Source organism: Mauremys mutica, chromosome 4 (genome assembly GCF_020497125.1).
Source record: "Mauremys mutica isolate MM-2020 ecotype Southern chromosome 4, ASM2049712v1, whole genome shotgun sequence".
Taxonomy (NCBI): domain Eukaryota; kingdom Metazoa; phylum Chordata; order Testudines; family Geoemydidae; genus Mauremys; species Mauremys mutica.
In genome coordinates this window covers 124,751,397-124,776,582 of record NC_059075.1, presented here as the reverse complement: position 1 = coordinate 124,776,582, position 25,186 = coordinate 124,751,397, and the positions used below count along the sequence as shown (strand labels likewise).

The 25,186-nt window shown below is 53.8% G+C and overlaps 2 protein-coding genes across 8 annotated transcripts in view; both read left to right on the top strand.

Moving 5' to 3' along the window:
• Window positions 1-6,470, top strand: part of AMPD2 (adenosine monophosphate deaminase 2) — a 41,491-nt gene extending 35,021 nt beyond the window's left edge. For all 6 annotated transcript variants that reach the window (XM_045014235.1, XM_045014236.1, XM_045014234.1 and 3 more), the window contains 5 exons: window positions 58-221; window positions 643-763; window positions 1,197-1,370; window positions 2,864-2,974; window positions 3,724-6,470. In XM_045014235.1, coding sequence (XP_044870170.1) covers window positions 58-221; window positions 643-763; window positions 1,197-1,370; window positions 2,864-2,974; window positions 3,724-3,939 — 786 coding nt within the window. In that variant the 3' untranslated portion in view covers window positions 3,940-6,470. The remainder of the gene's footprint in view (window positions 1-57; window positions 222-642; window positions 764-1,196; window positions 1,371-2,863; window positions 2,975-3,723) is intronic.
• Window positions 6,471-23,996: 17,526 nt separating this feature from the next.
• ADIPOR1 (adiponectin receptor 1) overlaps window positions 23,997-25,186 on the top strand; it is a 32,943-nt gene continuing 31,753 nt past the window's right edge. The window contains exon 1 of one of the 2 annotated variants that reach the window (XM_045016120.1): window positions 23,997-24,017. The gene's annotated coding sequence lies outside the window, so the exon portion shown is untranslated. Of the gene's footprint in view, window positions 24,018-24,093; window positions 24,114-25,186 lie in introns of those variants that run through there. The other variant, XM_045016121.1, reaches the window with a different exon arrangement.

The window sequence follows — 25,186 nt, the reverse complement described above, 5'->3', positions numbered from 1 at the left end:
CCTGCCCCGAGCCATGCGCTCCTCCTCCGGCTTCTCACGCTCCCCTCCCCATGGCAGGTGGACGGCTTTGACAGTGTGGATGACGAATCCAAGCCAGAGCATCGCATCTTCAACCAGGACAGCCCCCTGCCCGGGACCTGGGTCGAGGAAGACAATCCGCCCTACTCGTACTACCTGTACTACATGTATGCCAACATGACGGTGCTGAACCACCTGCGCAGGTAGGAGACCCCCCGAGTAGGGGAGGAGTCATCTGTGCAGGTAGAGGGAGCCCTCTCGCCCTGCCTGGCCCATCCCCACGGCACTGGGGGTGGTCACTTGGCAATTCTGGGCGGGTTGCATGGAGGCATTGCTAATCCAGCTGTTCGTGTCCTGCCAGGGGGCTGTCTGTTACATCATTTTGGCTGTGGAGTGCCCCCTTGTGGCTGGGGCATTACACAGCAGGTTATTGGACACCTTTTAGAGTGCAGGGTCTGTCTGGGGATTCCCTATCCAGGAGAGCCCGCTCCTGGTGGTTGCGTTTGGGTGGCGGCGGTTCCCGGCATCCCCTGCCCCCATGGCTCCCTGGCTCACGTGCTGTGGGTCCGTGCCCACCACAGGCAGTGGCCAGTCGCTGACCTGCCTTTGGCAACCTCTCTGCAGGAAGAGGGGCTTCCACACCTTTGTCCTGCGCCCTCACTGCGGGGAGGCGGGCCCGATCCACCACCTGGTGTCAGCCTTCATGCTGTCGGAGAACATCTCGCATGGGCTGCTGCTCCGCAAGGTAAGAACCCAGAGAGCTGCACCCACAGGGAACTCGGCAGTTGATTCTGTCAGGCACCGCGTGACCGGCGACCCTGACGCACCAGCGGACCACAGGACAGGGGCAGGCAGGGGGCTGTGATGTTACCGGTACAGATGGCTACATCTCCATCATGGCAGGTCTTGGGGAAGGCCCTTGGCTGGTGGGGAGCCCGGATACCATGGTGATGGGCGTGTTAAGAGAACGTAGCTTGGTTAGGGTGCTACAAGTGCTAAGACAGAGGGGCAGCACTGGAATTCTAGCATGCCAGCGGGAGAGCTTCCTAGCCAACGGGCGCACCGAGGCACCATGGGGGGTCTGATCCTGGGGCTCCGAGGTGGAGGGGGAAAGTTGGGGTCTGAAGGGAGCTGCTCTGCCCTGTTAACCACGCTGTCTCCCGGCTCGTCCTGGCCAGGCGCCCGTGCTGCAGTACCTCTACTACCTAGCCCAGATTGGCATTGCCATGTCCCCGCTCAGCAACAACAGTCTCTTCCTGAGCTACCACCGCAACCCACTGCCCGAGTATCTGTCCCGTGGCCTGATGGTCTCGCTCTCCACTGATGACCCCCTGCAGTTCCACTTCACCAAGGTGAGCGAGTCACAGCGCCCAGGGCTGAGACCCCAGCCGCCCCGGGCAGCTCTGCAAAGCGCCATCTGGGGGCCCTGTGTCGGGGCTGGGAGGAGAGCAGCAGCCAACGATCAGGGGTGGAAGACACTGACCTTTGGGGAAAGATGGAAAGAGCTGGATGTGTCTAGCTTGGCCCAGGGAGGTAGCTGGGGGCATGAGAGCAGCCTTGGCGTGCCTGTAGGCTCTGACACCAGGACTCGGGAGCGGTTGGGGGTGGCACAAGGATGCATCGCTACGGTGAAAGAGGCGAGGACACCCTTCCTGTCAGGGAATGGGCTGGGGCCCCTGTTCTGTGTCAGGAGCCAGAGAGTCCTAGAGCAGTGGCGGTGCTGGTGACTGGACCCCGCAGCTCTCTGCCGGCTCTGGCCTGGGCGTGCGCTGACCCCGCAGACAGGGCCGTGCACTGGGGAGGTCGGGGTGTTTAAAGCAGGGTGTAGGTTTTGTTGCAGCTGCTGGAGGGGAAGCCGGAGGTCCCCAGCAATGTTGCTTTAATGTAAGCCGGCCCAGCTGGTGAAATGGCACCTTTCTGCGGCAGGGCTAAGGGACTCCTGCAGACAGCTGCAGTGAGAGCAGAGACTGGGCCGTGCCCCTGAGGCTGGGGGAGAGGTGAGGAGCTCACCTGGGTTTTGGTTCAGGCCCCAGTCAGGCTGGAGGGGGCCTGGCTGCAAGCAGCTCCCTGTGCTGTGATGGGGGAGACGCTGCTCCCAGGGCTTGCTTTGATCCTGCTGCTCCCAGGCCCCCTGCTTGTTCCCAGATTTCTGTCTGCCCTGCCTTTGGCAGCAAGTCCAGCTCCAGCCAGCTGGGGGACTGCGCCCTGTCCCCAGGCTGGGATTCCTCTGGCTCCAGTGCCAGTCCCCGGCGGGTGAAATGCCAGGGAGGCTGGGACTATCACTGCCCTTTCCCCTCCATTGTGGACCCATTCAGGGTCAGGACTCCCCCCAGTCTCCTGGCTGCTGGGCTCAGTTGTGCAGGCCGCCCGGTGCGTGCAAACAGGAGATGCATGCACCGAGGCCCCCCGGGGAGAGGCGTGTGGGGTGGAGGCGGGTGCAGAACTCTCCCCGCCTGGAACCGGCTGTGCTCACCAACCGCATCTTTGAGCACGAGGAGCCCTCCTGCTGCCCCCTCATGGGAAGTGTCTGCACTGCGGCTTCCCCTTCAGGCCCAGTCACCGCTGGTGCTAACTGAGCCACCAGCCACAGCAGAGAGGCCAGGGACTGAGCTGCTGCCCCTGGGCCCTGGAGGGGCCCCTGGCAGGGCAGGGCAGGGCAGTGTGGGGGAAGCATGCCGGGGTGCCACCCATGCCGGCTGTTGGCCGCAGCGATCAGCAGACCCCCCTCCCACGCTCTCCTGCCCAGCTGCAGGCAGGTTTGGGGTGAGAGGCTGCTCCGGGGAGCTGGCTGCTGGGGGGAGGCGGGGGCAGCGTGGGCCTGTCTGACGCGGCCATGCCGTTGCAGGAGCCCCTGATGGAGGAGTACAGCATCGCCACGCAGGTGTGGAAGCTCAGCTCCTGCGACATGTGTGAACTCGCCCGCAACAGCGTGCTCATGAGCGGCTTCTCCCACAAGGTAACGCCGGGGTCCCCCGCCCCCTGGCAGGGCCCCCTTCTGCTCCGAGAGCCCAGCACGCATTCAAAGCCTGGGCCGCTCAATACTGTGCAGGCCATGCTGAGGAACCTCGGCAGGTTCCTGCCCCCAGCCTGGCGTTAGGGGGCACTGTGCTCTGTACCCTACACATCCCCACCATCTCCAGCCCCCCAGCCTGGCAATAGGGGTGCTGGCTCTGTACCCCGCCCATCTCCCAGCCTGGTGATAGGGGCACTGGCTCTGTACCCCACCCAGGCCCTGTCTCCTGCACTGCCGCAGAGGGGACTGTGGTGCTGGAGGAGAGGTCCTGTCAAGCGGCACACGCTGCTTCTGTGAGAGTCAGTGCCACAGTGCGGTGCCAGGGGCTCTCTGCTTCCAGAGCTGCACTGCCTTTCAGGCGAGACACAAAGCAGAGGCTGGGACCTTTAGTGCCTGTTACAGAGCCCCTGGCACATCATCCAGAGGGTGGGGGATTGGCCAGATTCCAGCTCTGGCTATTCCATGCCTGCTCCATGAATCCCCCCCGTCTGTTGGGAGTCTTGTTCGCTCCCCAGCCGTGACTTTTGCATAGCATTGCTGCGCTCTGTTATACGACTGCTGCTCCCCACCCTAGAGGTGGCTGCATTTCAGCAGTGAGTAAAGGCACCCCTCCCAGCCAGCATGTGATCCATCAGGCTGAAAGTCCCATCCTGAGACCTACCCTGACCGTCCGTCTCCGCCATCTTTCCCAGGTGAAGAGCTACTGGCTGGGACCCAATTACCTGAAGGAAGGGTCCGAGGGGAACGACATCAGACGCACCAACGTGCCGGACATCCGGGTGAGCTACCGCTTTGAGACGCTGTGCCAGGAGCTGACGCTCATCACACAGGCCGTGCAGACGGCAGAGCTGGAGACCATCCAGGAAGAGGACTCCCTGATCATGAGCTCGAGCCTGGGCACGCAGTGAAGGATGCTGGTCTGGGTGTTCCCCCTCCAGGCGATCTCCCCCCGGGGGGCTGGCCTGGCGCATGAGAACCCCCTGCTGCCTTTCGTAGCATCTGCGCTCCTGGCCCTGGGGATCCTGTCCGTTCCCTGGCGTTGGGTTCGCTGCATTCCCCTTTGCTTGGTGTTTCCCCGAAGAAGGGGCTCATTCTCTTTCCTTAGTGGCTGCCCTTGGGAACGGGCTGGGGCCATTTTAGTTGGTTGCTTTGGGTTGTTAGTTTTCTTTTGGGTTTGTTTGTTCTGCCCTTTTTTTTTTTTTATTAAACTCCTGCTGGACTCTAGCGTGAGGGTCTGCGGGGCCGTTTGGGGGCACTAGTGAAGAGGGAGCTGGGTGACAGGCCAGGAGCGTGGATCCTGGCACCATGGGGAGAGGAGACACCAGGGGGTTGGCGTGCAACCGCACAAGCTCGGTGAGAGGCTTGGAGGTGCTAGTGTGCTAGCATGAAAGCACACATGCTCTGGTACGTGTTGAGGGGCTGGCGCCCCTCTCGGTGGGGTGCGCGGGAGCATGGTGCTCTGGGCAGGTGCCACTCTCAGCACCTTGAGATTGGTGCTGTTGCCTTGAGATTGTCAGTCCAGTGAGTTCTGTGGCTGGATGTCTCTGTAGCCATGAGGGCAAACGGCTGAGAGCTGGGCTTTGCCCTTGCCCAGTACTCCAGCCTGCTGCAGCCGTGCCCCCTACCCCACGTGGCTGTGCTCTGTGGGGCTGCCTGGGCCACGGACTTTTTAAATAAAGGAGGATCCACCCTCCACATTCCTCAAACTGTGATGCCTGAAGCCTCAGACCCAGGTGAGCAGCTTGGGCCTGTGCCCAGCCTGCGGCTCCTGCCCTGGGTTGGCATGGGGGTGAAGGCCAGGGGGCAGGGGCAGAGGTATTTTTAACTCTGTATGCATCTGGTGTCAGTCTGAGCATTTCTCTGTCAGCGGCAAGGGAGGGCCCTGGGCGTCTTTATTAACCCGCTAGCTCCTGGGACCCGCCCAGTCAGGGCAGTCACAGCCAGCCTAGTCTCTCGGGGGCAGTTCCCTTGGGAGACCGCGGGAGCTCTCCGGCAGCAGTAGGGAGCGAGGCGCCAGTTGTCTGTGCATGGTGCTGAATTTTGTCTGTGCACGTCGGGCTGCAGAACCGTCCTCCCCGATGCGCTTCTTCATGGCCGTCCCCATCACCTGCTTAGCCACCACGGCGCCACCTGCTCCCCGCCCACTCTGCTCCCATGCATCAGGGCCCGGCCATGGGCTTGCAGAGTGCTCTGTGGCCGAGTCCGCGTGGCATTACCCAGAGGGGTCCTAGATCTGATGGGCTTCTCCCCTGCCACCTCTGTTCTAGCCTCCTGGAGAGGGATGTTGCCAGTGTCCCAGGGGGTGTGGGAGGAACCATCTCTGCCCCCCCCCATAGAACGGATCCAGACCATGTGCCCCCCACCCCGTGACGGCTGTGGGGAAGGGAGGCCCTGCCTGCTCTGCTGGGGTCAGCGAGGAGCTCAGCCCCACAGGTCCCCTTGAAGTGAAGTTTTTATGGGTTGTGGGGTGACCCCTTCGCTGGAGAGGAGCTGGCTGTATGCGTCAGGGGCCAGAGCTGTCAGGAGCAGATTGGGTCAGCGCTGCCCACCCTGTCCTAGGAACAGGCCCCTGGACTTTGTGCCCTTGTGTCTCCCCTCTGCATTTGGCTCCCATGTAGCCAGTACAGCTAGGGAGCCCTGGCACCACGCCCATCTCACTGCCATGGTGAAAGATCAGGGTGTCGCACAGTGGCTTCTGGGAGCAGCCCACCATGCTGGGGCAAAGCTCAGCTCCCTCCCCCCTTAACTCTGGTCATCATCACTGCCTGGGCCCATATGGGTGAGGTGCTCCCCTCCTCCGTCCATTCCTGTCCCTTTGCTCCTCCCCACACGAGAGCGCTGGTCACAGCAGGCTGCTCCCGCTCTGACCCATGAGGGGCTGTCAGCCAATTCCAGCAGCCATACCCTAGCCAGTGGCCTAGCTGATGGCACCCTGGGCAGAGCGAATGTCTTGGAGGGCCCAGGACCTGTCCCAGAGCACTCACAATGGGGCTGGTCTATGGAGATAGGAGCTCTTCATCAGTGTTAGTCCCGCCCCTGTGCCCCTTACCTGGGGTCCTGGTGCTGGAAGCTCTGAGGAGCTGTTGCTGCACTGCAGGCTTTGGCCAGTGCTGGTGCACAGAGCAGTGCGGATCAGAGCTGCAAGCAGGGTCCAAAGCAGAGGGACTCTGCAGATCCTGGCTAAGGAGTGAGGGCGGGGACCGTCTGCCCAGTGGCCGGGTTTATTATCCGTCATACTCACCCTGCCACGCTGGAGCCTGTCCGTGCTGCCTAGGCCGAGAGAGTTTTGATTTCTGTGTATCTTAGAGCTGTATCTTACCCTCCCACTCACCCTGTGGTGTCACCACGTCGTTCGATGAAACAGCTGACGCACGGTTGTTGTTCTCCAGTGTCATGTCAAAAAAGAGCATGATCAATAAATACAAACTATTTAAGTAAACTCCTGGGGTGTGTGTGACTCCCTGAGTGGGGTGGGGACATGGGAGCTGCCTTCAGACCCAGGTTTCACTGCTTATTACTGTGCTGATTTCTATGTGCAAACGGCTGCAGGGGCTGTGAATCACTAATAATGCTCAGGCCTCGCTCTGGCTCCCAATTGCCTTCCAAACCTGAGATTAATGCCCAGTGCCTGTGGGATGGGTCATTACCCCTCATCTTGCAGATCAGAAAACAGGCACAGCCTGAGCCAGCAGCATCCAGCATCTCAGCTCCCTCAGTTCAGCTTGTGCTCATGCATGGTCCTTGGAGAGCTCAGAGGTTTCCTTGGGAGAGCAGCAAATGGGGGAGGGTAGGTACTAAAGGTGAAAGCACCAGGCTCCTGCCACTTTCTGATGTGCAGAATACAGTGAGTTAGTGGGGTTTGACCCTAAGAAACAGTTCAGGTAGAGAAGCGAAAGGATCTGTCCGAAGATCACCTGCGGCTGACAGTCACCATCAGCAGCCATGTCCCGGCAGTGGTGTTAAAGGGAACCAGAACAAGACAGTAGGTTTATGGCCCTTGTGTGGTGTCTGTGCGATGGTGAAAGGTCTGAGGGCTCCAGCAAAGCCAGACCCATCCAGCCTTCAGCTCTCGGAAGACACCATGCAGGAGAAAATGAAACCCCAAGTCCTTCAAGCCTTAATGGAAAACCACAAAAAGGGGCATAATCCCAGTTTGTTAACTCTGGTGCAGGCTCCCTCTAAACTGGTTTGGCCTTTGGTCATTGCAGCACTGCTCGGGGGTGTGACTGAGCTGGGAGAGTAAGGGCTCCGGTGGAAGCCATTGCTGGCAGCTCTTTTCTGGGGGCATCATTTCCTAGTGTAGCTGGGGCTTGCGAGGGTGTGTCTGCGCTGCCGTGCCAGGCTGGGATTACAGCACAGGCAGACCTGCCCAGCGTTAGGGGGTGCTGTGCTCTGTATCCTGCATATTCCCCCAGCTTCCAGGGCCCCTGCCAGGTGTTAGAGGCACTGTGCTCTGTACCCTACACCCCAATCTGTCAGCCCCCCTGCCTGCTGTTAGGGGGCGCTGTGCTCTGTACCCTACACATCCCCCGTCTCCCAGCCCCTCTGCCCGGCGTTAGGGGCTCTGTGCTCTGTACCCTACACATCTCCCAGCACCTCTGCCCGGTGTTAGGGGCGCTGTGCTCTGTACCCTACACATCCCCCGTCTCCCAGCTCCTGTGCCCGGTGTTAGGGGGGTGCTGTGCTCTGTATCCTACACATTCCCCATCTCCCAGCCCCTTTGCCCGGTGTTAGGGGTGCTGTGCTCTGTACCCTACACATCTCCCAGCTCCCCTGCCCGGTGTTAGGGGCGCTGTGCTCTGTACCCTACACATCCCCCGTCTCCCAGCCCCTCTGCCCGGCGTTAGGGGCTCTGTGCTCTGTACCCTACACATCTTCCAGCTCCCCTGACTGGTGTTAGGCAGTTTCTAGTGTCTGTGAACTTACTGGATGTTCCAGAGTCTATCAGCGCACGCTGGGTGCAACACGCTGTGGGTATTGACAGGGCCTAATGCTGGAACCTGACCTGAAGGTGGGATTGGCCACTGTCCTGGCGGTTAGGACACAGGCAGGTAGTAGAGGGGTTCTGCTTGGAGACCTGATTCTGCCTTTCTGTCCGGCCGCATCCCCGCCCATCTCCCCAGACTCACCATAGCACAGGACTTGGGGGCACCTGCTGGCAAAGTGGCCTAGATCCCCACCATGCAGGCAGGGATCATCCAGCCGGCGATAGCCCTTCTCTCGAGTCCCAAGCGCCTGTGTGTCATGGCTGCCTGCAGGGGTTCAGGGCCAGCAACTGCCTGGGGGAATGAAACAGGGCCTGGCTAGGCAGTGGCTCAAACTGGTGAGTGGCAGTTTGGATCCCCAGCGAGCTGTAGGGGTGCAACACGGGGTGGGGAGACACCAACCCCAGCCGGTTCGTATCAACCTTGTCCCTGAGGCCTCAGTGGAAATGGGGATGTTCACCGGGCAGCACGCAGGTGCAAAGGACTGGAGAGGGAGGTGGCGGATGTGCCCTTTTGATGCCTGTGCCTGAGCGCACGGGGAGAGCAGGGGCGCAGGCTCCACTCCGTGGTACTGCTGGCAAACGTCTGCGACTCGTGTGACCTGGGTCACACGCCCTGACAGTGGAACGTCTACAGGCACAGCCCAGCCTGAAGAACGCCAGCTCCCGTGTAAGGGAAGTCACCGTCTTTTTACGAGAGCTGGAAACTCACATTGGATAAGCCAGGAACTCCTGACTGAAAGGAGGATGGGGGCAAAGGGGAGAGCTGCTCAAATGATGAATTCCCTGCAGGTGAGGAGCAGTGACAGCCTGTAGGGTGACCAGATGTCCCGATTTTATAGGGACAGTCCGATTTTTGGGTCTTTTTCTTATATAGGCTCCTATTACCCCCCACCCCGTCCCGATTTTTCACACTTGCTGTCTGGTCACCCTAACAGCCTGTGCCATGAACGCTGCGTCCCCATGGCTGGTGATGATGCCAGGTGCAGAGCATGCCACCTCCTCCGCTTTGTTCTGCTAACGTCTGCCCCCACCAAAGGCTTTGGAGGGCTGGGTTGGAGTCTGCTCCCCAGGGTCCTGACCCGCTTGGGGCCGTATGCTGGGCTGGGAACACGTCCTGCAGCCGGAGACAGTTACACTCTCTGTTAGGGTTATGTTTTCTGAAGAAGCCCATGTGGGGCAGAGGCTCTAGCACTGGCTGAGGAACCAGACCTTTTGGGGGAAGGTCACAAGCAGTACGACAACCGGTGTGAGTCCAAGAGAGAGGAAGCGTGAGCGAGAACACACGGGAGATCACGGGGGGGCTTGGGCTGAGCACTGCAGCACCTAACATCAGGTGCCTGGCCGCCCAGTGGAGTCACAGCCCCTGCCCAGGTGCCCAGGCTCCCCATACAATGCAGTGGGAGAGCCAGGCACTGAAACGGGGGGGGGGGGGGGAAGCCCTTTCTAGATCCAGCCCCTAAGTGCCACAGCAGGGGCCTATGCCCAAGATTTAGATCCTCAGAACCCCAGCATGAGGCGACCTGCTGGCTCTGCAGCGACCCTGCTGGCTCCAATCAGTGGGGTGATGAGACCATGCCAATGCCCATGGCAGATCCCCCATTCGAAGGGTGTGATCATTTCTGCCCTGACATGGACGAAGCCTCATGTACTGGTGTTAGGGGGCACTGCGCTCTGTACCCTACACCCCCCATCTCCCAGCCCCCTGCCCAGCGTTAAGGGGCAGTGCACTGTGCTCTGTACCCTCCACATTCTCAGCCCCAATCTCCCTGCCTGGCATCAGGGGGCGCTGTGCTCTGTACCCTACACCTCACCATCTCCCAGCCCCCTGCCCAATATTAGGGGTGCTGTGCTCGGTACCCTACATACCCCCCAGCCCCAGCCCCCATGCCCAGTGTTAGGCAGTTTCTAGTGTCTACTCGGAGATCTGATTCTGCCACTCTGTCCGGCCGCATCCCCTCTAATGAGGCTGAACCCACCCATCTCCCCAGACTCACCATAGCACAGGACTTGGGGGCACCTGCTGGCAAAGTGGCCTCGATTCCCCACCATGCAGGCAGGGATTATTCAGCCGGCGATAGCCCTTTTCTCGAGCCCCGAGCACCTGTGTGTCATGGCTGCCTGCAGGGGTTCAGGGCCAGCAACTGCCTGGGGGAAGGGAACAGGGCCTGGCTAGGCAGTGGCTCAAACTGGTGAGTGGCAGTTTGGATTCCCAGTGAGCTGTAGAAGCAGCAAAGAATCCTGTGGCACCTTATAGACTAACAGACGTTTTGCAGCATGAGCTTTCGTGGGTGAATACCGACTTCTTCAGATGCAATGAGCTGTAGGGGTGCAACACGGGGTGGGGGGACACCAACCTCAGCCGGTTCGTATCAACCTTGTCCCTGAGGCCTCAGTAGAAATGGGGATGTTCACCTGGCAGCACGCAGGTGCAAAGGACTTGAGAGGGAGGTGGTGGACGTGCCCTTTTGATGCCTGTGCCTGAGTGCACGGGGAGAGCGGGGACGCAGGCTCCGCTCCGTGGTACTGCTGGCAAACGTCTGCGACTCATGTGCCCTGGGTGCACACGCCCCAACAGTGGAACATCTACGGGCACAGCCCAGCCTGAAGAACGCCAGCTCCTGTGTAAGGGAAATCACCGTTTTTTTACAAGAGCTGGAAACTGACATTGGATATGCCAGGTGTGACAAAGTGGGACTGTTCTTAATGTTTCCTCTGAATACTGTGTGGGTAGCACTGAATTTTAAAACAGGCTCCAGAGGAGATGCTGGCAATTACAGGCTGGTAAGCCTAACTTCAATACCAGGCAAATTGGTTGAAACTGTAGTAAAGAACAGACTTACCAGACACTTAGATGAACATGACATGTGGGAAAGAGTTAACGTGGCTTTTGTAAAGGGAAATCATGCCACACCAATCTTTTAGAATTCTTTGACGGGGGGTCAACAAACATGTGGACTAGAGTGATCCAGTGCATATAACATACTTAAAGTTTCAGAAAGCTTTTGACAAGTTCCCTCACCAAAGACTCTTAAGTAAGCAGTCATGGAATCATGGAATCATAGAACTGGAAGGGACCTTGAGAGGTCATCTAGTCCAGTCCTCTGCACTCAAGGTGGGGCTAAGTATTATCTAGACCATCCCTGACAGGTGTTTGTCTAACCTGCTCTTAAAAATCCCCAATGATGGAGATTCCACCACTTCCCTAGGCAATTTATTCCAGAATTTAACCATTCTGACAGGAAGCTTTTCCTAATGTCCAGCCTAAACGGCCCTTGCTGCAGTTTAAGCCCATTGCTTCTTGTCCTATCCTCAGAGGTTAAGAGGAACATTTTTTCTCCCTCCTCCTTGTAACAACCTTTTATGTACTTAAAAACTGTTATCATGTCCCCTCTTAGTCTTCTCTTCTCCAGACGAAACAAACCCGATTTTTTCAATCTTCCCTCATAGGTCATGTTTTCTAGACCTTTAATCATTTTTGTTGCTCTTCTCTGGACTTTCTCCAATTTGTCCACGTCTTTTCTGAAATGTGGTACCCAGAACTGGACACTATACTCCAGTTGAGGCCTAATCAGTGTGGCGTAGAACGGAAGAATGACGTCTTGTGTCTTGCTTACAACACTCCTGCTAATACATCCCAGAATTATGTTTTTGCAACAGTGTTATGCTCTTGACTCATATTTAGCTTGTGATCCACTATGACCCCCCAGATCCCTTTCCTCAGTACTCCTTCCTAAGCAGTCATTTCCCATTTTGTATGTGTGAAACTGATTGTTCCTTCCTAAATGGAATACTTTGCATTTGTCCTTATTGAATTTCATCCTATTTATCTCAGACCATTTCTCCAGTTTGTCCAGATCATTTTGAATTTTAATCCTATCCTCCAAAGCACTTACAACCCCTCCCAGCTTGGTATCATCCACAAACTTTATACGTGTTCACTCTATGCCATTATCTAAATCATCGATGAAGATATTGAACAGAATTGGACCCAGAACTGATCCCCGTTGGAGCCCACTAGTTCTGCCCTTCCAGCACGACTGTGAACCACTGGTAACTACTCTCTAAGAATGGCTTTCCAACCAGTTCTGCACACACGTTATAATAGCTCCATCTAGGTTGTATTTCTCTAGTTTTTTTATGAGAAGGTTATGGGAGACATTATCAAAAGCCTTACGAAAGTCAAGATATACCACAGCTACTGCTTCCCCCTAGCCACAAGGCTTGTTACCTTGTCAAAGAAAGCTATTGGGTTGGTTTGACACAATTTTTTCTGGACAAATCCATGCTGACTGTTACTTATCACCTTATTATCTTCTAGGAGTTTGCAAATTGATTGCTTAATTATTTGCTCCACTATCTTTCTGGGTACTGAAGTTAAGCTGACTGGTCTGTAATTCCCCGGGTTGCCCTTATTTCCCTTTTTATAGATTGGCACTAGATTTACCCTTTTCCACCTCTCTGGAATCTCCCTCGTCTTCCATGACTTTTCAAAGACAATCGTTAATGGCTCAGATATCTCCTCAGTCAACTCCTTGAGTATTCTAGGATGTATTACATCAGGTCCTGATGATTTGAAGACATCTAACTTGTCTAAGTAATTTTTAACTTATTCTTTCTCTGTTTTAGCCTCTGATCCTACCTCATTTTCACTGGCATTCACTATGTTAGAAGTCCAATCACTGCTAACCTTTCTGGCGAAAACTGAAACAAAAAAGTAATTTAGCAATTCTGCCATTTCCACATTTTCTGTTGTTTCCCCCCCGTCATTGAGTAACAGGCCTACCCTGTCCTTGGTCTTCCTCTTGCTTCTAGAGCCCAGCAGCGAGAGGGCCAAGCCCATGGCGAGAACGAGGTAGGCCCCAGCACTCAGCAACGGCTTGGAGATCACGATGCTCTGCAATCCACCGGGGTCTGCAGCCACCCAGATCCCCATGCCCAGGAGGCAGACACCCCCAACCTGCAAAACACATAGGGGGTGAATGGCTGCCGCACCCTCCAGCCGCAGCGTCCAGAGCAGGGCTCTGCGTGCCCAGGTGACGCAATTTCCCCTTCACTCCCCGGCTGGGACTGAGAACTGTGCTCGTCCCTTGCATGGGGGTGGGAGGAGTCACAGGTCCAGCGTGGGGGGAGGCCCTCCCAGAAACAGCTGTATTCATGCCAGGGGCACTTCACCTTCCCCCCACCAAGGCTCTGCATGGGGGAGGGACCTAGAAGGAGGGACTGGAACTGACCCCAGCCATGGCAGGGCCACTCCCCCATAGCTGGGCATGGGCTGCAGTAGGGCCACCACCCTTGCAGGTGTTTGGGGTCACTGGGTCAGTCTCCAAAGCCCAGATCCCCCCTCCCCAGCTGCCTAGCCCTGCCAGAAGTTCTGCAGAGGTTCGGGGCCCTCCTCTGCAAGGCGACTTTCCCTGTGAGTGACCTAAGGAGGGCTGGGCTGGGGCTAAATATCCCCCCAATCCCTGCTGGGGTGGGGCTCACCTCTTCTACGCCACCGTTGCTTTTCCCTTCATAGTAGATTCCTTCAGGCCACTCAGCATCATCTGGCTCCTGGGCTGTAAACTGGATAATCTTGATTTCTTAGGAATAAAAGGGCTTTAGAGAATTAACATGGTATACTTTAGGTTTTAGGGTAGGGCCTGGGAACACTATGATTAACAGCTCCCAGGCGCTCTCGGACCATATATGAACCCTCCCATGACACTTCCGTCTTATTGGCCTGGAGCTCTTTTAGGACTATGACTTGGTCACCTACTCTGAAGGAACGCTCTCTGGCATGTTTATCATACCAGGCCTTTTGCTCTTGTTGAGCATCCTGTAGGTTTTCTTGAGCAAAGGCTAGAAAGTCTTTGAGGGTGTTTTGCAGGTTGGTTACAAAGTCCAAAATGTTAGTTCCTGGAGAAGATATAACCCCCTCCCATTGCTGTTTCACCAACTGTAATGGCCCCTTAACTTTGTGGCCATAAATGAGTTCAAAGGGTGAAAACCCCAAACTGGGATGTGGTAAAGCCACGTAGGCAAAAAGCAACTGCTGCAACACTAGGTAAGGTAATAATTGGAGACATACCAATCTCCTAGAACTGGAAGGGACCTCAAAAGGTCATTGAGTCCAGCCCCCTGCCTTCACTAGCAGGACCAATTTTTGCCCCAGATCCCTAAGTGGCCCCCTCAAGAACTGAACTCACAACCCTGGGTTTAGCAGGCCAATGCTCAAACCACTGAGCTATCCCTCCCCCCGATCACTGGAGTGCTTATTCACAAATTGACGTATCATGGCCCCCAAAGTTCCACTAAACCTCTCCACTAGGCCATTCATTTGATGGTGTGAAGGGGTGGCAACCAAGTGGTCCTCCCCATGAGCTTTCCAAAGATGTTTCATGGTCCCTGCCAGGAAGTTAGTTCCCAAATCCATAAGGATGTCTGAGGGCCAACCTACCCTGGCAAAAATGTCTGCCAATGCCTGGCTTACACTTTTAGCCCTGGTGTTGCGTAGAGCTACTGCTTCCGGCCTTCAGGTAGCAAAATCCATTAAGGTCAGTGTCACATTCTATACCTTCGGGGAGCGTACTGTAACCCCTATATTCCTCATTTTCATATCATTATGATCTTACATATAAAGCATGCCTTGTAAGGTATCAGGGGAAAGCTTATGATCTGCTGAAAGTCATTTATCTATCCAGATATGTGTATCATTAATGCATATGAAGTTATGAGAACTGTGTTGTATGGTGGTCACTAAAGCATGCTGTAAGTTGGGAAATCAGCCACATATTAGCTGCACAGAGGCAACAGCCTGGGCAGGGTGTCAAATAATCCATCAACAGCCATTGTCCAGCAAGGGAGCTACAATGAAATTACTCACCTGCATGAAGTCACACCAGGGGAATTGCTCAACCTTGCCTGGAGACTCAGTAATGCTCACCTGACTCTGAAGGGGGGGGCAAAGCCAAGAGGGAGGAAAGGCCATGATAAAAGGGAGAGACAGTTGCCATGCTCTTCCTCTCTCTTCCACCGACATCTACAGACACCACCACCAAGCAACTGAAACGCTGATCAAAGGGGAGAGCCTGGCTGAAAAGCAACCAGTCAGCCTGCGGTGAGAAGCATCTAAGTTTGTAAGGGCACTGAAAGTGTTAAGATCAGCTTAGAATGCGTTCTGCTTTTATTTTGTTTGACCAAATCTGACTTGTTATGTTTTGACTTATAATCACTTAAAATCTATCTTTATAGTTAATATATCTGTTTGTTTATTCTACCTGAAGCAGTGTGTTTGGTTTGAAGCATGTCAGAGGCTCCCCTTGAGATAACAAGCCTGGTACATACCAATTTCTTTGTTAAATTGACGAACTCATATAAACTTGCAGTGTCCAGTGGGCATAACTGGGCACTGTAAGATGGAGGTTCCTAGGGTTGTGTCTGAGACCGGAGATATTGGCTAGTGTCATTCGGTTGCACAATCCAAGGAGCAGCTTACATGCCAGAGGCTGTGCATGAACAGCCTAGGAGTGGGGATTCTCAGAGTAAAGGATTGGAGTGACCTAGTAGATCACTGGTCCGGATAACACCAGAGGGGAACATGTCAGTATGTACAGCTTTCCTCTGGGTGTCTTCTTTGGGAAAGGACCAAGAATATCCACAGCTATATGCTGAAATGGAACCTCAATTATGGGGAGTGGCTGGAGAGGGGCTTTGACCTGGTCTTGGGGCTTTCCCACCCTCTGGCACACCTCACAAGACCGGACATAGGTAGAAACCTCCTTGCCCATTCCCTCCCAGTGGAATGACTTCCCCAAAGGAGCCTTGGTCCTGCTCACCCCAGCATGGCCACTAGGGTAATCGTGGGCTAAACTCAAGAGCTTTTCCCTATACTTAGTTGGAACTACCAACAGTCTCTGAGGATGCCAGTCCTCCTTGTGCCCACCAGAAAGGGTTTCCTTGTACAAGAGTCCTCCTTCTACAACAAACCTGGACCTATTGGAAGAGCTGAGAGGTGGTGGGTCGCTCTGTGCCGCCATCCAAACTCCCTTGAGTCTCTCATCCACTTCCTGCTGTGCCTGGAACTGCTCCCTGGATGCTGGAGACATTAGTTCTTTGCTGGGTTGTGGACTTGGGCTTGGTCCCACTGGAAGCGATGCAGGTGATGGGGGTGTCTCCATTGACTGTGAACCGCTCTCCACTGGTGCACTGGGTTGTATTTCAGGCTCTGGTTGAGCTTCTTGTGCCGGTTTAGCTGCTGCTGTAGATGTCGTCTCTGTGGTGCCCTTTGGTGCTGGCTTCCCTGATGCTGGTGGGGTTGCACTCATGGGCTCTGGTGCTGACTGATCCGCCAGTTCCGATCCTTGGGCTGGTTCTGGCTGGGGCCCAGGAACTGGATCTACCACTGCTGCCATAGAGTCTGGTCTGGGGTCTGGTTCCACCACCTCTGGCTGGGTCCCTGGGCCTGTGGTATCAGGGGACACAGACTGAGTTCTTGTAGCAGGCTCAGGAATGGAGTTAGGTGTGGAGGCCCGTTTAGCCTGGCTGTGGGTGACCATCCCCACCCTTTTTGTAGCCTCACATGGTTGGCTAAGTCTTCTCCCAGCAGCATGGGAATGGGATAATCATCATAGACTGCAAAAGTCCATATTCCTGACCAGCCCTTGTAGAGGACAGGCAACTTGGCTGTAGGTGAGTTAAAAGAGTTGGCCTTAAAGAGTTGTACTGTTACTTGGGCCTCTGGGTTGATTAATTTGGAGTCCACCAGGTACTGGTGGATAGCTGACACCTGTGCTTCTGTGTCTCTCAATGCAGTAATCTTCCTTCCACCCACACTCACAGTTTCCCTTTGCTCTGGGGCTATTTGCGAGGCAACTGGGCCTGAAGGCTCTCGGTGGGATCCCGGGGTGATGAGTTGCAGTCAGCTGGTGCTCTTGGGGCAGTTGGCCTTCACATGCCCCAGCTCATTACATTTAAAGCATCACCCAGCTGACTGTGGGCTGGGGCGAGGTGGGTGGTTGGAGAATAGGGTGGTGGGACGAGAGAGCATCTGGGGTCTCCCTGGCTGTGTGGAGGGATCCTCCTTGTGAGGTGGGCCTTGGGCTGACTCCAATGGTGGGGTGTCATCTCAGGTTGCCCCTTCTGGTATCCCCACCAACGGCTACCAGCTTTCTTCTTCTCTGCCACCTCCACCCATTTGGCTCCAATCTCCCCCACCTCAATTACAGTTTTGGGCTTCCCATCTAGGATGTACCTTTCTATTTCCTCAGGAACACCTTCTATAAACTGCTCCATTTATATTAGGAGAGCCAGATCTTCCAGAAACTTAACATTTACTCCTGATATCCAGGCATCCCAATTTTTTACAATATAGTAGGTGTGTCTGGAAAATGCCATGTCTGGTTTCCACCTTAGGGCTCTGAATCGCCGACAGGCATGCTTGGGTGTTAGCCCCATTCTAATTCTGGCCTTTTGCTTAAAAAGTTCATACTCATTCATGTGTTCTTTAGGCATTTCAGCTGCCACCTCTGCTAAGGGTCCACTGAGGTGTGGCCTCTGCTCCACCACATTCTGGTCTGTAGGGATGTTGTACCCAAGCCGAGCCCTTTCAAAATTTTCTAAGGCCTCTGTATCATCGCCTACCTTGTATGCAGGGAATTTCTTGGAATGGGGAGCGGTACCTGGAGGAGGACTGTTAGGGCTACCTGGTTGACCCAGTTTAGCCCTTTCCATCTCTAAGCACTTCAGCTCTGTCTCTGCTTCTAAGCGCTTCGCCTCCGTTTCAGCCTCCAAGCACTTTGCCTCCGCTTCCGCTTCCAAGTGCTTTGCCTCCGCATCCGCATCCAAGCACTTCATTTGTAGGAAGAAATTCCTGTCTGCTGCATTTCTGTCATGGAGCTGGATGTCTGGGCTTTATCTGAGTCTGTCTTCTCTGTGGTGTGCTGCTTTGGGAAGACTGGTTGCTCTAGGGTATCGGTGCCTGACCACAACCTCATGCACAGGCTGCCCTACTCTAGACTAGCTATTTTGTTGCCACGAAGCTAGAAAAAAAACCCTGCTTGTTGTACTCCCTGGGTTTGCAGGCTGAACCCTTTGGGTGCCTGTTCCCCCTCAGGCAGAAAAGAAAAGAAAAGAAAAGAAAAGAAAAGAAAAGAAAAGAAAAGAACTCCCTGGCTTTGCAGGCGGCCAAAAGGAAAAATGTGTCCTTTTAGAATCCTGAGGTCTGTGCCTCTGGTTAAAAATGATCCCACCGCTCTGCCACCATGTCAAGGCTGATTCCCCACTCTGGCACTTTGAGTGCAGAAAGTGGGGGCCCGCAAGGATTCTAAAAATTAATACTGGCCACTCCAGGCTTGTATTATTCCCCAGGTTACAACTTTTCTCTGACCTTGGATTGGTAGATGCTGCCACCACCCAAGTTCAGAACCCCTTTGAGAGCCCAGGAAGGCACAGTTGGGAATTCCTTCCTGTGGGGTAACCTCAAGCCCTTTCACCACCACCCCCTCCAGGGAAGAGCTGATAAAGAAAAAACAGGAAATCAGCTGTTGCCAACAATATGTGCACAAACCTCTTAAGATACAAAAATCCAGTTATGTTCTTAAAAAGGTAAATTTTATTTAAAACAAAGAAAGAAAATACATCTGGGTACTCAGGCTATTGCTAAATTTTAAAAGAGCAACTACAAGTAAGCACCAAGAGTAGCTTTCTTGAGGTCCAGCTTAAAGGTTGCAAACAAAACAAAAGCACCTGGGGTTAGCACAGAGGAATCCACAAGCTATAAAGAAATAAAAGGGATAAACCTAATAGCATCTTTCTGGACATTTCCTGATCTACTTACATATCTAGGGTTTTAAATGAGTAGTTTCTAGATATGATACTGATGATTTTTTTCATACCTGGCCCAAGCTTCTTACACCATAGCTCAGGGTTTCTCAAACAGGGGTTGCCGCTTGTGTAGGGAAAGCCCCTGGCGGGCCAGGCCGGTTTGTTTACCTGCCGCGTCCGCAGGTCCGGCTGATCGTGGCTCCCACTGGCTGCGGATCGCTGCTCCGGGCCACTGGGAGCTGCTGGAAACCTCTGCTCTACTGAGCCCACAAACTTTTGTGTTTGGCTAACACAGCTCCCAGAAAGGCTCCAGGCTGGAGCTGAAGACATCATGAGATGGAGAACACACTGCTTCCCTGGGAGTTTTTGCCAAGGTTTAATCACCCTCCTGGTAGAAATGGGGGCCGTATTTCTAATTGGAATTTGGCTGGCTTCAGCTTCCAGCCAGTGGTTCTTGTTCTGCCTTTCTCTGTGAGATCAAAGAGCCCGGAGTACCCAGTACCTTCTCCTTGTGGAGGTCCTTAGACACTGTAATCAAGCTACCTCTCATTCTTCTTTTTTATAGCTAAACAGATTGTGCATTTTAACTCTCTCTCTGCAGGGCATTTTCTCCAGCACTTGATCATTTTTGTGGCTCCTTTCTGCATATCTCCAATTTTTCAACATACTTTTTAAAATGTGGGCACCAGAACTGTATGCAGTATTCCAGTGTCACCCTCACCAGTGCCATGTACAGAGGGAAAACCACCGCCTTGCTCCTACTCACTCCTCCCCTACTTATAGAGCCAAGGAGCGCATTAACCCTTTTTGCCACAGCATCACACTGGGAGCTCACGTTCAGCTGCTTGTCCACTCTGACACCTAAACCATTCTGGGATACAGGCCCCCATTCTGTAGGCATGGACTGTTTTCCTTGTTCCTAGAAGTAAAATTTTGCATTTGGCTATATTAAAATCTATTTTGTTGGAATGGGCCCAGCTTACCAAGTGATCCAGTGCTGAGCACCCACCAGTAGCCCTCCATCAGCTCCCCCTCACGCCTCGCAGAAGGCCCTGTGGATCAGCACCTTCCCCTCCCTCCCTGCGCCTCCAGCCCTCCGCGAACAGCTGTTTCGTGGTGTGCAGGAGGCTGGGAGGGAGCAGGGAGGAGCAAGGACGTGGCAGACTTCGGGGAGGGAATGGAACTGGGTGGGAGGAGGCGGTGCGGGGCCGGGGAGAGGCAGGGCAGGGGTGGGGCTTTGGGAGAAAGGGTGGAGTGAGGTTGGGGTCAGAGCCGGGGGTTGAGCATTCCCTGGCACATTGGAAAGTCGGTGCCTGTGGATCCAGGTTGCTCTCCAGGACTGCCCTGTCCTCATCATTTGCTGCTCCACCTATCTTTGTGTCATCTGCAAATTTTATCTGCAGTGATTTTATAGTTACTTCCAGCTCATTGATAAAAATGTGACTAGCTCCAAGCCTAAACCAATCCCTGCAGAGCCCCACCAGAAACACCCCCATTTGAGGAGGGTTCCCCAACTCCTTTTTGAGATCTGTCGGCCAGTTCTTAATCCATTCAATGTGTGCTCTATTGATATTACATGGTGCTAATTTTTTCATCAGAATATCGTGTAGAACTGAGACAAATGCCTGACAATATCAAGTGTATTACATCTTTGCAGTTATCTCACCAAAGGAGGAAATCCGGGTATGTTGGACGAGACCTATTTTCCAAAACAATCCCTGGTGACTGGCAGTGATTATATTTCTAGCCTTTAATTCTTTGTCAATCAAATTCCATGTCAGCCTTTCAGTTATTAAACAGCTCACAACTGGCGCATCCAGCACCAGCACGTGGCTCAGATTTGGAGCCCCAGGCTGAACTCTGTACTCTGCGTCTCTCCTAACTGGGGAGTCCGGTTGCTGCGCTCTCCATTTCTCGCACTCTAGCAGCCTGAATGACCCAAGGCTCTGAACTGGCATTGGCATAGCTAATATGGGTTGGAGATGCTGAAATGCCAAAGGCAGGGCCTCCAGCCCAGGAAACAGACCACAAGCAGTGGCCAGGGTCCCTCTGGGTCAGATGCTGAATGACCAAAGCAGGGTTGGAGTTAGAGGCCTCCCCAGGTACCAGGTGTTTTCCTTCTTAACGCCTTCCAGTCAAGGTCAGGGAAAAGCCAACTCAGTTCACCAATGTTGTACAATCTGGAAACTGGGTCCTCCACTCTGTTTGTTCTGCATTTGGCTGGTCACTGTCAGGGGCAGCTCTAGCAATTTCGCCACCCCAAGCACGGCGGCATGCCGCGGGGGGCGCTCTGCCGGTCGCCGGTCCCGCGGCTCCGGTGGACCTCCTGCAGATGTGCCTGCGGAGGGTCTGCTGGTCCCGCGGCTCCGGTGGACCTCCTGCAGACGTGCCTGCGGAGGGTCCGCTGGTCCCGCGGCTCCGGTGGACCTCCCACAGGCATGCTTGCGGATGCTCCACTGAAGCCACGGGACCAGCGGACCCTCTGCAGGCACGCCTGCGGGCGGTCCATCGGAGCCGCCTGCCGCCCTCCCAGCGACCGGCAGAGCGCCCCCCGCGGCATGCCGCCCCAAGCACGCGCTTGGCGTGCTGGGGTCTGGAGCTGCCCCTGGTCACTGTGATACACGGGGCTCAGAAAATGCCTGGATTTCACCTACCTCCTCCACTGTCTCAAGGCTTTAGTGAGTCCTGTCCAGGCTCCCACCTCCCAGACGGATGGATGCCCTAGCCACTGGGCCACAGAATCTTCACTTATAGTTCTCTCACGCACAAAGCTGAAAAATGAGGCATTTGTTTTCCTGCTCCAGTTCCAGTTAACAAAATGCATGTTAGACTAGTTTGGCTGCAAAGAAGAATTCTATGTTTACATTGGGGATGGACACCACTGATTCCTGTCAGGCTACAGAATTGGGCTAACATCAGAATCCAAACATCCTCTGATCAGTGCAAGCAGAGGCATTCCTCTAATGATTTGTACTTGATGTGATGCAGTATGAATGTCATGGATAATTCAGAGCAATGGGGAGAAACAGAATAAAAAACACTGTTTTATTTAAACACCTTCTGTCCCCACCCGCCACCCCTCCCCTCTTGAGGACCAACATAAAACAGTGCAATACATATGCTAACAAACTTAAGAAAAGCTTCTGTTTAAGTTTGTTAGCATATGTATTGTGCTATTAAAGCCATAAGAATGAATGCCCTCCCTTTAAGGAGTAGAACACAGGAGTAGTGTGCTCCGGTGGGGGTGGGGGGAAAGGGATTGGCCCCACATCTTTCCTGTATTCCATACCGGCTAGCAATCTCTTGCAGATACAGGTACCGGAGGTTGCCGCCCGACTTGCACTCCTCGCGTTCTGTGATTTTCCAGGCACCAAGACACTCAACACTGTAACATACAGCCTTTCGTGGCTCCAGGCTGGGGTCCCAGCAATTTCTGGGGCTTGGTTTGAAAGGGATGAGTTTAAAGCGTCACAAGCAATTGCTTACAGGAGTTATTGTCTGAGGTTCTCATAGGCCAATGTACTCACAAAGGAGGAACACACATATGGCACTTCTTAGTTAAAACCCCATATAAAGCTCCTTGAGGTCACCCCACAAAGAGTGCAGCATGGACAAGGGACCCGTCAGTTACCTCTGTCCAAGGACACAGAAATACAGTCCCTCCAAGGAGTTCCAGCGTCGATCCTCAGTCCTGGTGCTCGGAACTGGGGGGAATCTCACCTCATGGCTAGTCCAGGTGTCAGGAGCACTTCTCGATTCTGACACTTCCTTTGTGGGGCCAGCAAAACTTGGAGGCCTCCAGTGACCACAGGGGTCTGTTGGAGGAGGTGCAACCCTCTAATTTCTATCAGACTCTTTCCAAATAGCTCTCAGATTTCTGTTCTTGCAGGTTCTCTGCCACTTCCATAGATATCCACGAGGTGGCACCTGTGTATAACAAATTTCTTTGATCCTCTTATGGGAGGCTTTTTATGTTTGCTTCCTTTCCAGGGGGGTATTTCTGCCTTACCCAGACTATTCACCGGAATCCCTCCCCATTTTATGTAGTTTTGTTGAGTATTTCAAAGCTCTGCCCTGCTGAGGGAAATGCAGGCGATCCGGTTCTCCCCAGGGCCCAGAAAGGAAGGGGAGAGCAGAGCAATTCATAGGCTAGAAGGGACCACACACACACACGGCCACAGAACCTCTCCCAAAAGCCGGATGGAAGCATGTCTTTTAGAAATATACCTAACCTCCTTGCAAAGATTCCAAGGGATGGTGAGTGCACCCCCTCCCAGGGAAGCTGTCCAACATTTATTCACTCTCATTTCAAGGATGAATTTGTCTAACTTCAGCCTTGATTTGCATTTGCTAGCACGGCTGAAAAGCCCCCCACTCTCAGATCTCTTTCCCACAGGTAAGGACCTAGACACAGAGCGCACGTCACCTCTCAGTCGTCTCTTCGACACACTGAACAAGCTGAACTCACATTGTAAGACCTGTTTTTCAGATCCTGCATAATCTTTGTAGCCCTCCTCTGACGTGTCTCCAGCATTTCCACATCCTTCTTGAGGGGTGGTCACAGCAGTGGACACAGTGTTCTAGTAACCGTCTACCCAGTGCTGTGTATCTTCCCATCTTCCACTTGATAGTCCCTGATTTATACAGCCAAGCATTAGCCCTTTTTGCCACAGTATTGCACTGAAAGCTCAGGTTGAGGCAAATATCTCTCATGACCCTTAAGTCCTTCTCTGAGTCACTGCTTCCCAAGACAGAGGTCCCTCTCCTGTAGGTATAAGTTCAATTCTCTGTTCCCCAAGTATTACCTTGCATTTGGCTGTGTGTAACGGGACGGATTGGCCCTGCACTGGTACAGCAGGGGTTAATCCTTCCCTCCTAGCAGAAGATACTCCACCCCTGAGGTTCTGCTGGGCATGCTCCACCTGGAAGTCAGGTATAAAAGCCTGCAGAGCTGCTCAGTCAGGGTGGACTGCTGGAGGGGAAGGAGGCTTGTCACTCTCTCCAGCAGAAGAGTGGCTCGCACACCAGGACGCAGAGACCAGTCACATCCAGACGCGCTGCAGAGGGGAAGCAGAGGACGCTGTGGATCAGGTTGAATCTGAGGAAGGGCTAGGAAGTGACCCAAGGAGTCCTTAAAGGGAAACGGTGCTAAGACTGTTCAGTCTGGTGTGCTTCAGGAGAATCCCCGCTGGACCAGTGGTGAGGAGAACTTGCCACCAACAGCGCCCTGGGTCGGGGATGAGACCGGGTCCCCCATCTCTGCCACCCACCTTTGAAATGGGGTGGCCCCACACTGTGAGTTGATTGATTTTCAGCCACTAGGCCGCATTATCCCACCAGAGGAGGGGAATTAGATGGATTCTGGCCATTGGGCCGCGCTGCCCTAAGGGCATATCGTATGGACTCCGACCGCTAGGCCGCATTATCCCACTAGGGAAGGGGAAGTAGATGTGCTCTGGCCCTTGGGCCACGCTGTGCTAACTACAGAGGGGTTTAGAACATGGACTTGGGCATAGAAGGGCCACTGAGGTACAAGCCCCACCACACTGTGTTAAAATGCCTTTTATAGGATTGTGACCATTTAACCGGGTGATTCAGATCACTCTGTAACAGTAACCTGTCCTCCTCCTTATTTGTCACCCCATCAATCTTTGTCATCTGCACACGTTCCCAGCAAAGGTTTTATAGCCTTGTCTAGGTCATTGATACCCATATTGAATAGTGTTGGGCCAAGAACTGATCACTGGGGGACTCTGGTAAAAACAGCCCCTCTCACTGATATCTATCCGTTAGCAACTATGTCTGAGATCTGCCAATGAGCCTGTTTTCAATCCATGTAGTGTGTGCCCTCTAAATCCATATAATGCAAGCTTATTAATTGTAATGTCATGGGGTACCAAGGCAAATGCCTGGGAGAATCCAAGTGTATTATGTAAACACAGTTGTCTGTACTAGGCTTGTAAACCTGTCAAAAAAGATACCAGATTTGCTTGACAAGATCTACCTTCCATGAAACTGTGCTCATTGCTCACCAGCATTCGTTCTATTTTTATTCTCTAATTCTTTGTTGGTAAGAGCCCCAAATTAACCTTTCCTCAATTTTACCTGTAATGGATGTCAGGCTATTGAGTATATAGTTCCCTGGATTTTTTTTAATATTGAAATTACATTGGAAGTCCTCCAGTCCTTTGGCATTTCCCCAGATTTCCAAGATTTTTTAAAAATTAACATTAGTGTTTCAGAAAGCTCCTCAGCTTTAAGACTTCCTTTAAGACTCTTGGGTGTAAGTTGTGGTTTAAAAGTGTTTAATTTTAGCAGATGATGTCTCATCCTCCTTTGTTACAGATGATTAACTTTCTATTCCATCC